The 14,420-nt window shown below is 35.7% G+C and overlaps 1 protein-coding gene across 3 annotated transcripts in view; it reads right to left on the reverse strand.

Annotated features, from left to right (window-relative positions):
* LOC108969840 (neurexin-1) overlaps positions 1 to 14,420 on the reverse strand; it is a 31,894-nt gene continuing 17,474 nt past the window's right edge. For 2 of the 3 annotated variants that reach the window (XM_018934814.1, XM_018934813.1), the window contains exons 15-20: positions 12,110 to 12,257; positions 11,286 to 12,043; positions 10,855 to 11,205; positions 10,553 to 10,788; positions 6,807 to 7,107; positions 1 to 1,452 (exon numbers count right to left, since the gene is read on the reverse strand). In XM_018934814.1, the coding sequence (XP_018790359.1) occupies positions 419 to 1,452; positions 6,807 to 7,107; positions 10,553 to 10,788; positions 10,855 to 11,205; positions 11,286 to 12,043; positions 12,110 to 12,257 (2,828 nt within the window). In that variant the 3' untranslated portion in view covers positions 1 to 418. Of the gene's footprint in view, positions 1,453 to 3,528; positions 4,662 to 6,806; positions 7,108 to 10,552; positions 10,789 to 10,854; positions 11,206 to 11,285; positions 12,044 to 12,109; positions 12,258 to 14,420 lie in introns of those variants that run through there. The other variant, XM_018934815.1, reaches the window with a different exon arrangement.

Below are 14,420 nucleotides of genomic sequence, written 5' to 3' on the forward strand. Positions count from 1 at the left end.
TGTTTGTTGTTGTTAGTTTTTTCCATTGCTTTTGCTAGCTTTTATACCATAATTTCTTATTGAGTTTTCGTTATTTTGTCGTTCATAATAATAACCGTTATGTATGCAAATGCATTGATTCGTGTGTCGTATAACTGTTATTTTTGCTAAATACACGCTCATCGTGAGTATCTCTGAACTTTTTTCTGAACCTTTTCGTATTTCATTAAGTGTATTTGTGTGTGTATGTGTCTGTTTGCATTTTGGTGTTTGTGTGCCTTTGACTAAATATGCATTCCATAAATTTAGTTAATTTATTATTGCTAATTTGAATTAAATATTAAAATACTTAACCACTCCGTTTCTCAACACCTCATCGCTGTTAATCCAAGAGTTTAACAATCTCTATCGCCCCAGACCTCATTCAAACAAAAACAATTTACACATACCATTCCTTGACATCCTTGGAATCTCGTTTCTTCGGCTTAGGCTGCACTAGCCCAGCCATTTGTGGACGACCATCGGCGCCGGTACTGGCTATGCCAGAACTTATGCAACCATAGCCGACTACGCCACCACTATTGACACCAGCTGCGCCAAGCATGCTGCCACTACCGCTGCCACCAGTGCCGGAACCTCCACCACCACCGCTAGCATTATGGCCATTGCTCTGATGGTGTGTCCCGTGGTGGCGCTGCTGATGGTAGGAACCGTTGGTACTGCTGTTGCCCAACAATGCCGCATTGGGATTATGTCCATAGGCAGCGGCTTTCTCTCCTTCCGTTTTATAGTTGCGATCACCGGTCGATTTCAGCCACAAGACCAACAATATCACCAGTATTACAGCTATCAGTATGCCAGCGACAATACCGATTATCATAGCGGTGCGCTCCTCTTCGATGGAGTTGACGCGACCACCCTTACCCTTGGAGCGGTAGTTATTGCCGTATGTGGGCGGTTGTTGTGGTGGCATTTGAAAGTATGGCGGTGTTTCATGTGGTGACGGTATGTGCGGTGGTGGTCGTTCCTCCGGCAGTGATGTATGCTCACCATTAAAGATCATATTTGATTTTTCATCTTCGTCGCCATGATGTCGTTCGCCACCTTCACCACCACTGAACACCTGTATTATGTCATATGGTGTGGTTTGATGTTCCGTCGCTGTGGAATGGATTTCAGGTGGTGGTGTTGCTTGGCTGGTAGTTGTTGTCAGTGTTGATGTGAATGCGCGTTGCGTGGAGGTCGTGTAGATCGAAGTGGGTGTTGATGTCTGCCGTTGCTGCGTGACAATGCTCGTAGTGGCGCTATAAGGTACGGTAGTTTCTCGTGGCGCATAAGTTTGACTCTCGGTTCGTGTCATCACACTGCTGGATAGAGTAGTAGTTGAACGCTGCTGTTCTGTGGTTGTGCTGGACGTATCAAGTCGGCGGTTAACGCCATCTGTTGTTGACGATATGATTTCATGATTCGGTTCTGTAATGAGGTGAATATTTAATTGAACAATCACCTTATAAACAATATATAGAAGATGTAATAGTATAACCCCCAAATTATTGCAAATGTTCTATACTTTTATATTTGTTGGACCCATGCGCAATTCTGGAATCCTAGCTGTTTTTAATTTCAAAGTTTGTATTTTTCCTCCATAGTAAGAAATCTTTAATTATTCCTGTCCCTAAAACCGGTAGCAAACCTTCAATGAAGTTTTCTACTTACTGGCAATATTGATAAACACCTTTTCATATATCATGGATGCTTCACCAGAAGTCCTTAAGTTATCCATCTATGCCTAGTTACCTAGGAAAAAAATTTAGCAACGAGTTTGCTTGGAATTTTGTGTTTCCAATTGAAAATAACTGGGAGTATACTATACTTTAACACGAACACAAATATTTAACCCGCACATAGCATTCAGTGAAGGTCAGTGAAGTTAAAGAAACTTTGCTTGAATATCATCATGTTGGCAATAGAAGAAATAGGTGAGGATGCCAGCATCCCATATCGATCGCCTCAATACATCTCGGGTAGGAAACGAGTCTTGCTATACTTGTACCAGAGACCTGAATTTTATGCAAAAATAATGCTTATAAACGTAGACCCTACATGCATGAAATGGAGAGATGATCTAGTAACTGATGGAGGGATCACCTTCTTATTTTCTGATTGGCAGGGAAATCATAATACCAAGAGATTCCCCATTCGATGACGATGGAGCAGTTGTTCCATTACCTAACTATGAACTTGGAATAGCAATTACCCGTCTGAAGAACAACAAAGCGGTGGAGCCGATGGTTTGCAGGCCGAGCTATTCAAATACGGCCGCGAAGAACTGATAAGGAGTATATACCAGCTCCTTTGTAGAATATGGTCGGAGGAAAGCTTGCTCGACGATTGGAATATAGTTATGCTCTGTCCAATCCACAAAAAGGGATACCACACAATCTGCGCCAACTACCATGGTATAAGCCTCCTCAAGATTAAATTCCACCGTCAACAAACTGATTGGACCTTATCAGTGTGGCTTTTGGCCTGCAAAATCAGCAACTGACCAGATATTCACCATGCGCCAAATCTTGGAAAAGTCACGTGAGTAGCGAATCGACACACACCACCCGATCGTCGATTGCAGAACTGCTTTTGACAGCAAGAAAAGGAGCTGCCTTTATGCCGCTATTTCTAAATTTGGTATCCCTGCATAACTAATACGGCTGTGTTAACTGACGTTGAGCAATACCAAAATCTCCCACACGATCGGGGAGAACCTCTCCGAACCGTTCAATACCAAATGAGGTTTCACTGCTGGAATAATAATTTGAGCTGCAGAGCTTAATCGAGCAGGAAGGAAGTGAATCAAATGGATCTGGCGATGAACGAGATCAAGACGAAATATCTCCTGTCATCAAACAAATAGTCGTAGCACTCGCAACTACGCTCCCACGTCACAGTCATAACTTCGAAATCGTAGATAATTTCGTCTATCTTCTTACCAGTATTAACACCAACAACAATGCCACTCTCAAAATGCAATACAGAATAACTCTTGCTAACAGGTACTACTTCGCACTGAGTAGGCTATTGAGAAGTAAAGTCCTCTCTGGACGAACAAAGACCAAACTCTATAAGCTACTCATTATTCACGTTCTGCTATATGGTGCAGAGGCATGGACAATGACAACAACTGATGAGTCGACGTTATGAGTTTACGACACAAAGGTTCTGCGGGTTCGACTCTTAAAGTATTCGACGAAGTAGCCGCCCGGGGAAAGCAGAGGAAGAGGAAGACCTCCACTCCATTGGAAAGACCTGGTGGAGAGGGACCTGGCCAGAACTGGAACCTCCAATTGGTACCAAACAGCGAAAAGGAAAAACGACCGGCGCGCTGTTATAAACTCGGTAAGCGCTGTAAGTCCGGTCCGGTTATGTGTCAGTTGTTCAGATGAATGTCTTATTTGAACTCCACATTGATGTTAAGTTTTTTTTTGAATAAAAATATGTTAAAATACCACAGACTTTTATTTGTCTAGTATACAAATAAAAATTTCAGCGTAATATGATTTATTGTTATTGTTTCGCTTATTATTTAATTGCCAAAAAAAGCAGTTCAACAATTATGTAGACATACATTTACAAATACATGAGTATTTGATAAGAGCTGGACAACATTTGTCCATATAAACATATGTACAATAGATATGTAAGTATGTCGGTAACTATAGTAAGTGCGTAAACAAATAATTTTCTTACACATAAACATACACACATAACTGCAAGAATCAACTATGGATACATAATAACTAGACATACGTGTACATACTTAGGTACATAGTAGTAGAGATTGATAAATTTGTAAATTAATTAGGGGATATGTGTTTTAAAGAATAACATGTGCATTTCTAAGTCACTTATACTTATACATACATATATGTACATACGCAATTACATACACATGCATACAAGTAATGTTGCATGCATGCTTTGACCCACCTGCGCGCTCTCTTACAAACCCATAACTACAAATATACATACAAACTATATAACGCTTACATTACTTGTCTTATATTTGCATATACACCTCCACATATTTATGTTCGGAATGGTTCCGTTAAATTTAAATTCATTATTACAATTTTTATGGGTCATACTTATGATTAGTAAGTGGCTCATCTGACATTTTACAAATGCGACGAATTTACTATATACAGTTAGCCGTCATTTCAATACACCGTTGAGTTTATTTATTTTTAACGTTGAACCAATTTTAAAGCTGCCGCTAGAGATTTAGACATAAACGACGTTGACACTTTGCCGTAGTTAAAACGTAATTACATAACAGTAAACGCGTACTAGTTGTAGTGAGTGGCCAGCAAAATGATGGTGATGTTGTCTTTTGTTGTAATTTTGCAAGTGTTGTTGATCGTGATCGTGGTGGGCATGGTCGTGTTGTGAGTAAACTGAACTTTTTGATAGAATTCTTTCTGATATTCTTTTATTAAACATTTTATTTATTTTTAATATTTCATTTTTTGTTTGTTTGTTTTTCAATTTGGCCTTTTCGTTTAGTTCGAATACAACTTGTTGTTGTGATCACGTTCGCCACATATTCCACTCATTCTACGATTGCATTGTTTGCAAGTGGCAAATCCATTGCACGATCAAAGTCAGAAATATGAAGAGTTCATTTTCTGAAAGAGATAATTCCAACTCAGAATCATGAAATCAAGATTTCAAGTTGTGGAACAGCGATTAACAAGAAACGAGTAACGAGCTTCCATGGGCGAACGGCAGTGGTTGTGGTGAATGTACGAATATGGCTGATTGATTGGTTGATTGAAATGTTGTTGATTGTTATATATATATATATTTTTTTTTTTTGGTAATTATTTGGTTCTTTGTCTGGTTTAGCGAATTTGAATGCTTGGAGTTGCGATTTGTATGTCTGACATTATGAAATAATAATGTTTGCTACGACCAAATGATACGCAAATCTATCTCTTGATGAACTGACAGGCCAAAGCCATGCTATTTACATATGTACACACACTTGCACATACACACAAGTGTCTAATATGCATGTTGAACTTAAGCTTAGACTAGTCTAAATTTCTCCTCGGTACTATAATCAGCTAGCTATCTGTGGCAAACATGCAAATATTATTTGTATGTCTAGTACAAAATATTTTTAAATCAATATGTGTCGATTACGTAGAATATTTCCAATATAAAGTTTCTATTTTATATAGACTAGGATAGGAGGCTATAGAAATGCTTGGTAAAGTAGGGGAAAGAAGGTGCTCATAATTAATGAAGGAGTTTTGTAGCATACCTTTATTTCTAGTCAATATTTATGCACATATATTTATATGTAAGTATGGCGAGGCGAGATAATCTAATAACCGTACTGAAGTTTAAAAGTTAAAAGTTTTATGGTCTTAGATATTCGTTCTTTTATCTTGAAAATAGAAAACACACACATTTCATATTTGAATTTAGCCGAATTTATTCTTTTAAAATCAGAAGCATATATAAGTTGGTCCTTAAAACCCGGTTGTTGTTGTTTGTTGTTTTAACGATTATCAGTTCCCGTTGGGATGGTGATAGCTATCTGTGTTGTCGTCGATCTCATCTAACGGGAGGCCCAGGAAACGTGCTGTTTCGACGGGGTCGGACCAGAGGGAAAAGGGTGTTAGATGGGTGGGTTTGGTTGGGCATGTAAAGAGGTGGTCAGTGTCATGGGGAGACTCGTTGCGTGCAGGACATACGTTGGGTACGTCTGGGTCTATTCTGGATAGGTAGGAGTTTAACCAGCTACAATATCCAGAACGAAGTTGCACAAGGGTCACTCGCGTTCCTCGCGGAATTCTAAACCCATTTAAACCCGGTCTAAACAGCTGGTTAATTTCTTTTTTGAGAGATAAAGTCTCTCTACTGAAAGGAGTAATACGGTTTGTCAAGTTCTGAACGCTCGTAGAAAACCTGTTAACTTCAGCTGCAGTGAAATTATATACCTTTCAACAGTGCATTTCATGTAGCATATGTGATAATTATATAAATAACTAAACCTCGAAACGTAACCGACCAACGGTGTGTTAGTTCTTCCTAGCCACGAAATTTGGTACAAACAACCTTCAAAAATTCTTTATCTACATCTTTAAAAGTCAATTTAAATGCCTATATGTATATATAGTAGTTCGAACTGAACAAGTTGTTAGGAAATTATATCATTTCCTTGGACAATAGTCCAGGCCAAATTTCCTGAAGTTATATTTTCAAGTAAAAAAAGTTTTCGATACTAAAACTTGATTTTGATCAGTTAATTTATATGTATGAAGAGATTCTTAGTGAGAAAAAGAAGTATGCAGATCAATAGCTCAAACATTGAGGGACTAGTGACGGTTGTCCAGGATATAAAAACTTCATGAAATCTCTAAATTTATTACTGTTGAAGTAGAATTCGCCATTTCATAGACTTGTATCTTGGAATGGCTAATGCCTTAAGTCTAAAACAAGAAGAAACTCCGAGTCTCTTGAATATGATTGCTCTATTTGTCTCCATGACTTGATCTTAACTAGAATCCCAATCCTCCTCTAAACTTCAATAGGTAAATATTTATATAAATAATTTCAAAAACATATTCGCATACTATATTCAATTTCCCGCATTATATTTTCTATTAATTCGATTCGCGTCTTCCTTCTACTGCCTTCTCAGCTTAATTATTGTGAGTGATATGCCAATGAAATGACCATACTGACTACCAACTAATGACAACTTAACTTTTAAATAAATTCTCTACTACTTTACTTATACAACAAACACTGGCACTTACCTGATCCTTTCGCTGTGCTGGTGGAAGTGAACTGCTCCGTAGTCTCGCCGTAATCACCAGATCCATGCAGGCAGTCCTCATCGTCACAAGCACGTTCCGTACCGTTAGTTTTGTCTGTATTAGCAACTTGTGCTGTTGTTGTTTGTTTTGTGGGGGGCACATACACAGGCGTAATCAAGTCATCACCGCTGCCCGATTCGAATGGTGGTGTACACTCATCTTCATCGTCACCGCGACAACCAGAACCTGCGCCCGAGAAGATCAGATCATCAATGGCGCCCGGATAGCCACTTGCTGGGGTCTGCTCGTAGGTGTCATGAAATGCAGAAATATGTAAAAAAAACATTTTCATAGACAGCAAATCCAAATTTATGCTTCAGTTTTAATGACATCCATTACAGCGCATGAAGATGTATGTTTAAATGTGTGTATGTATGTATTATATGTTAAGTCAAGCAATGCAATTTTATATGTAGTAAAGGAGTATTTTATATGTAGAATTCGGGTATGAATATTACGAGTATCATGCAGAATATACTGTTATGTTTGCATATGTAGATATTTGTATGTAAACCATGAAGAGATGTAAAGGATTTTGAAATATGATCGAATTGGTTAGTGCTTAATATTATTAGTGAATAAAAACTGTGTGGTTCCAATATAAATTACATGAAAGTGTGCTTTAGCGCAAAATATTATACATATGTATGTATGTTAAGTAATTAAATAAACACCTTAAATAAAAAAATGTCTACAGCAATTTAACCTAAACAATTAGCTATCAAATAGCCAAATTTGTCTTTATTTGTCCTTTTATATACATATGTATATACTGCCAAAGTTAACTTTTTTATAACTTGTATGCCAAACTTTCAAAAAGTGTTTCCCAAAATAGTGTTTTCAAAGTCTGTGCCCAGCATTACTTGAAAACGGATAAACCGATTAGTCTGAAATTTCCACACGCGCTTCTTAAATATATTTTTTAGTAATTATTAAAATTTTTTTACTATAAACAACTAATGTCCGAAATTTTGGTCTATAATCGATTTTATTTAGAAACCACCATTTTATCAAAAACTTTTTTAAAATTAAATTCATCATTCATAAATTTTACACATGTCCTTTATCGACAAATCCCCCTGCCGGTATCAGACCAGGAATTTCCGAAGACATTATTCAGATCGGATCAAAATAAAGAAGAGTTTTTGTAATGGTAAAAAAATCAGTAGAATTTTATGAAAAAACAACAACAAAATAAAATGTCTTAAAAACACATATACATGTATAAATGGGAGTATAATGTGTAAAATTCTCTTATTGTTGTAAGTGCAGTAAAAGTAGCAAATAATCAAATAAGCATATTGAATACCAACCCAGGCTCACGTATTATTAATATTTATGTATGAATGTTTGTATGCATTAGGGTGTTCAATATTTACTATTTTATTTATAAATTTTTTTTTGTTTGTTTTTTTGTTTTGCAAACTTGCCCTTAAACTTTTTTGTTTTTTTTTTTTGTAAAACATTATCCAATGTAAGAAAGCTCTTTATTTTCCCATGTACATATCATAGAATTTTTGCATTAAGCAAGTATAATATAGAACTTTGGAGAAGTTATACTTTAATACAAAAATGTTCGCAATACAAAAAATAGCTCTTTAATTTTTTCCATAAAAACAATGCTTTAAAAGTTATACGCTTTATGCCCGGTTTCACAGTCCATACTTAAGTTGTGCCCAAATAAAATCGTAGCTAAGCATTGTTGCAGACTGAGTAGTCGTTAGCGTTTCACAGTCAATGCTTAATTTTTATAAAATTTAATTATGATATATGGCAATGTTATGGACGAAGCACCTATTGAAACTGGATGACTCCAAATTTTTTCTCAAAAAATATTTTTTTATTACTTCTTTTGACAAATAACTGAAGATTCAAAACAACTCAAAACAAAAATCAGCTGTTACTTAAGCACTGCTTAAGTCTGACATTTTCAGACTTAAGCATAACTTAAGTATAATCTGTAAAACACTATTTTCCTGTTTTATCTTAAGCACAACTTACGTATGGACTGTGAAACCGAGCATTACGAGTATTCTTACAAGTGAATTATAAATTCTGTGTTGCTCATGCGACATGGTGTACTGTATGAATACACGCAAACAAGAGCTTTTTTAAGGTGGACCATTTTTTTTTTTTTTTGTTTTTTTTGTGTAAAATGGAACTTCAAGGAAAGTCTGCAAAAAAACTTATCTTGGTAAATAATGGACACCCTAATGTACATGTACATAAGTATTAATAGTGATTTAACTAATCATAGGCATGGTTGCTATTCTCTTTAAATAAAATAATATTAGGTTAAAGAATGCGAATGCAATATTATAAAACTTTACATCGAAACAATCCACAATGTTATTAATTAGTATGAAAAGTTTACAAATATACAATATAGTATATGATAATAATTTATGAGCCATTTTTGTACGCATTTTGATATATTTGTAGGAAGCATTTCTTTAATTAGTATTTCAACATAAAAAACTTAAATATGTAAATATACCGTTTTGTTATGGATATTGTGAGCGTTATTTGAAGTCCTTTGGTTCACATTATATAATAAAATTGTTCATTTATAAAAACTAGGTCTATAACGCTATATATTAAATAGTTGAAGAAGTCTTTTCCAGAACGGAAGCGACCGAACCATTGTTGTGCTACACGAAGTGATACAGCATTGTCTCCGTAAACATCACAAATTTCATTGGTGATGTCAAAATATGTAAAAAAAATATGAATGTCAAAATATAGCAAATTTCTTCATTATACTCACTCATTTTTGAATGGCTGTAACTTTTTTCAACTTTCCCGAATACTTAATTTCTTTTGTTTAAATGAAGCTTAAGATCTCACCAACACAATGTGATTGATAGAACTGGAGATATATGACTGCAACGACATCTACTGACAAAATACGAAAAAACTTTTTCGACTACCAAATATTTGTATCTGACAATATAGACTATGTAACGATATATAAAATTGGAGAGTGCGACAAAAACTCAGTAAAAAATAATATTGTGAAACACCATTTATAAAAATTCGGTAAAATATCAATGCTTTGCTAGAGTACCTGGTTGTTATATATGAGTAAGTATAACTATGTTATAAAATTTTTTTTTAAATGTATTAAAATTCAAAACCATGAGAGCAAAAAGTATTCTTAAGAGGGCCGTTATAAACGATTTGATCGGAAGCATTTTGGCTTACTCGGTATTGAGTACCAAACCCAGGTTCCCGGTATTGTGCTATAGTTACGCAGTTAGATTTTGATACAAATTGATTTTATCTTTTTCCTATTTTCTTTGTCCCCATAAAAACTAACTACTTTTAAAAAATTATGTGTACATATATAAAAATTGCAAATCTTAAAAGTAAAAACATTAATTTGTAAGAATATTATTAATTTTTAGGACGCACCATATCCAAAAATGTTCTTTTCAGTCACACATTCGTTGTAATGTTAAAAAAATTTTTCTTGTATCTGTGCAATGTGTGTGTGTGTGTGTTAGCGATTGTGAAGTGTTTTGTTCGCCCAATGGCTCATAAATTATTTATTCATATGACCAAGAGAGAAAGATCGACTGATTGATATAAATATTTTTTTTTTTTTTTGCAAGACTTATTTACGATGAGAATACTTGAGATTTGAAGAGTTTGCAAGTTTGATTGTTTAAAATAAATTCCCTAACCTGCTGCATTCTTTGCAGATCATTTCTATCTAATACTCCAGTTACCAATTGAACATCTCCTCGTATGGTTATATGTGGGTCACGTTCAACTGCCAAATCCAGTATGCGTAGCTTATTCACCGACAAACCGGCAATAACACCAGCAAATGGACGTTCAATTCGTGTTCTACCGCCACGGCTAAACTTTCCGCCCACTTGAATGCTGGACATGGTATTAAACACAGTCGATTGATGCCCTGATAAAAAATATATATAGAAAGAAATGAAAACCCAAATGAATGTATTTTATCTGCCTAGTTTACCTTGTGGTGTCAGTGTTTGCACATTATAGTCATCGAGCTGGAGTGTGGCGTTGCCACCTTTACGGCTAAAGCGCACCACATGATAGGTGTTGTCGTTCACTTTGGTGCCAATTTCACCTAACGGCAAATCGCGCGTACCAATATTATACACCATAAATATATTGCCTTCGACTATTTCCAGTTCCATATAGTCCTGTGTGGTCGCACTCTCCATACGCAATATCACAGCATCGGATTTGGTTGTGATGAAGCCCAAAGCGACATTGTCTTCTTCGGTATCTGCTTGCATGTTTTCCGGAAAAGCATATTGAATGATGCCCTTGTTATTGCCGAACTCATAGGCGATTGATTCTAAAATAAAAGTAAAATGGTATAAAAAAAGATTTGGTAACTTTTTTTGCAATTAATTAAGAAAAAACCCTTTTATTCACCATCGTAACACGTCGGACCGGTGTACGAAGTCATGTCACATTCACACACGTAGGCATTCCATTGTTGTACGCAAACGCCGCGATTGGCACATGCGTTCTGACTGCATTTGGTCGGACCTTCACAACCAGTCACCACCAGCGAGCTGGGCACAACCGCATCGCTAGTCAATGTTGGTGATGTATCACCCAGATCCAAAGAAGCCAAGCAACCCTCAAAACCAGAACGCGATGAAATGGACGCCGGCAATTTCGCGTACATGTCCTTAAACACGCCACCAATATAGAGTATGCCCGAAAGCTCCAAATGCATGCTGTTGCCGGTCAGGGTAACAATCTCGAATGAATCGTCCACGGTGAGGGTGTGTGTTTTGGGTCCCGGTCGACGTATGCTTACTTGATGCCAGCGATTGTCATTCATGTGTATGCGCGACTTGTCGCGCATTGTTATCGGCCCGTCACCAATATCAAAGGTATAGTGAATATGACCGTTAACCAACTCCAAGGCAATGAAATCATTACGTCGTCCACCGTTATAAAGTAACAAACCATTGGGTTCGACTGTTTTGAAGCGGAAATCCACCGAGACGCTTGAGTACGCCTTCAGCATCGGTAAACCTACATAAGAGTGCTTCGAACGGAAGGTGGCAGCATGATAGGGATTACCGGGTGGTGAGTTCACAAAACGCGCTGTCAACTTGAAGGTCGCGCTTGGCAGTGCCGATAACTCGGGACCCAAATTTTTAACAATATCAATATATCTGAAATAACGGTACAAATGGGAAGCATATATTTGTATCTCACCACAGAATTGAAATTTAACGCACCTCTGTCCATTAAAAATAAATCCCTGTAGTTGGCCAATGAAATTCGGCATTGTCGACGTCATTTGGATTTCCTCCTCGGCATGAAACATTCCACCCAAGTGAATGGAACGTATCTCGATGGTGCTGTGGCGACCGAGTATAGTCTCCGCTGTCGGAATATACATAGGTACGCTAGATAAAATACTAAATCACTCATGCAACGCACACCTAATTCAACTACGGCATAATTACGGTTATTCGTTAGTCAATTAATTATACTAATACATATGTACGAGTAAATAATATATGGCAAATTCAACATACAGTACATACATTCGTATGTGTATTGCAAATACATACTTTTGAAGTGGACGTTCTAAGTCCACTCCTCAAAATACAACATTTTTACAATATCTTTAAATTATATGAAGCATGTATAGTATGTTTGTGTGGTACGTAAGTATAATAGTGTATATGTATGTATTATATATTGTATTACTAAGAAATGTTGCTTTAACAAATATTTCACTTAGTGAAATGCATAAAAGTAAGTTGCACAGTAGATGATAGACTCATAAGTAAATATGTATAAGAGTAAATAGCTTTAGACATATGTATATATGTACGTGTCTATCATATGCAGGTGTATTAGCCATTATTATGACTATACAATTTTACGTACATACATATGTATGTATATATTAATATATTAATATTTAAATATATTTATTATTTAAAGAAGTTTCAAGCAATTCTGGTGAGTCGTTGAGTTCTTGTTCAGATATATGTATATGTATATAGTTTTGTAGTTTGAATTACTAAACTTGTGCAGTTTATAATTATTGGAAAATCAAATAAAAACCAGTAAAAAAGTGTTAAGTCGGGTATAATCGAACATGTCATACTCTTGCAACTTGCAAGTCCTAAAGCCAGGGGAGTAACTTTATTCTAAGCTCAAATATGCTTCGTTATAAGAAAAAAGACCCTCTCAAATTTATTAAGATAATTCACATATTGGATATGCGGTATAAAGGAAATTATTGACCCGATTCAAACCATTTTTGATACATAGAGATAATATTATCAGTAAAGGATTCTATCAAAATTTCAGTTATAATATATATCGCATACTTTGACCGATATTTTTGATCATAAGTTCGTTCCCACGACAGTCGGGTCTACGTAACCGGAACGAACCCGAATATTTATTCGGTCAAGGACTGTCAATTGGGCAGAACTCTGCCGCTACAACAACAACAACAACATCAAAAGTAAACTATAGGCTCAGGGGTCCACATATTCAGTACTCATGAGCTGGAACAATTTTTGTTGGATTCGAACAATTTTTGGTCATAAGGTGGCACATCTCAAATGCACTATTCGTGCAAAGTTTAATCCCGTTATATTAATTTCTTCTTGTTTTGTAAATTTGAAAGGAAAGAATTAGATGACATTTAAAATTGTATTATATGGGAAGTACATAGAAGTGGCTGTAATCCGATTTCATCTATTTTCACACAGTTTTGAAGATATGTATATACATTAAACTTATTAGACGCGCGACCACGTCTACTTTTTCAATGTTTTTTTCCACAGGTGGCCCTTTCTATTTTCCTGGTAATAGGTACGTGCATATGAAGCTTCATCAAGAAATCTCAATTTTTTCTCAAGTTACGCTTTGCATGGACGGACGTACGGGCAGACAGATCACAGTCACTCAGATTTCAACTTGTCTAATTTTTATATATGTATATAATATATATATTTCGTTTAGTTTTTGGTGATGCGTACAACCGTTAGCTGACCAAACCTATTATACTTTGAAGCATGTTGCAAGAGTATAAGGATAGTGTCTAAATAAGAAGAATAACAGAGGAACGCATATTCATAAAAATCACTTGGCAGTTAATAAATAAGTATGTAGTATGTTATTTTCAAAATTAGTCACTATTTTTGTAGATTTGTCTACTATATATATATGTGCATGATTCATATTCTAGGTAGACTTTGTTATATTTAAAATGGAACCGCTTGTAATAGTATTGTTATCGAAAATATTAATAATCGTCCTTTTCTGGAAATCACTCCGAGTGGATAAGATGTACCATATTTGTGATGTTTATTGTGAGTGAAATACCTGATCCATTAATAATAATATGTATATTAAATATCGTCAGAGTAAACATGGATCCTTACCATCTGATCAAATATGATTCGGACTGTTTCATTTAAATTGCTCGAGCAAACCAAATCGTTAAAATAAAACTATTTTCTATATTGGTAGAACCTTTTTTATGTGCGTATCAGGTTTGATCTCTCAATCGTTGAAAAT

Source organism: Bactrocera latifrons, unplaced genomic scaffold, assembly GCF_001853355.1.
Source record: "Bactrocera latifrons isolate USDA-ARS-PBARC rearing strain unplaced genomic scaffold, ASM185335v1 scaffold_267, whole genome shotgun sequence".
NCBI lineage: Eukaryota > Metazoa > Arthropoda > Insecta > Diptera > Tephritidae > Bactrocera > Bactrocera latifrons.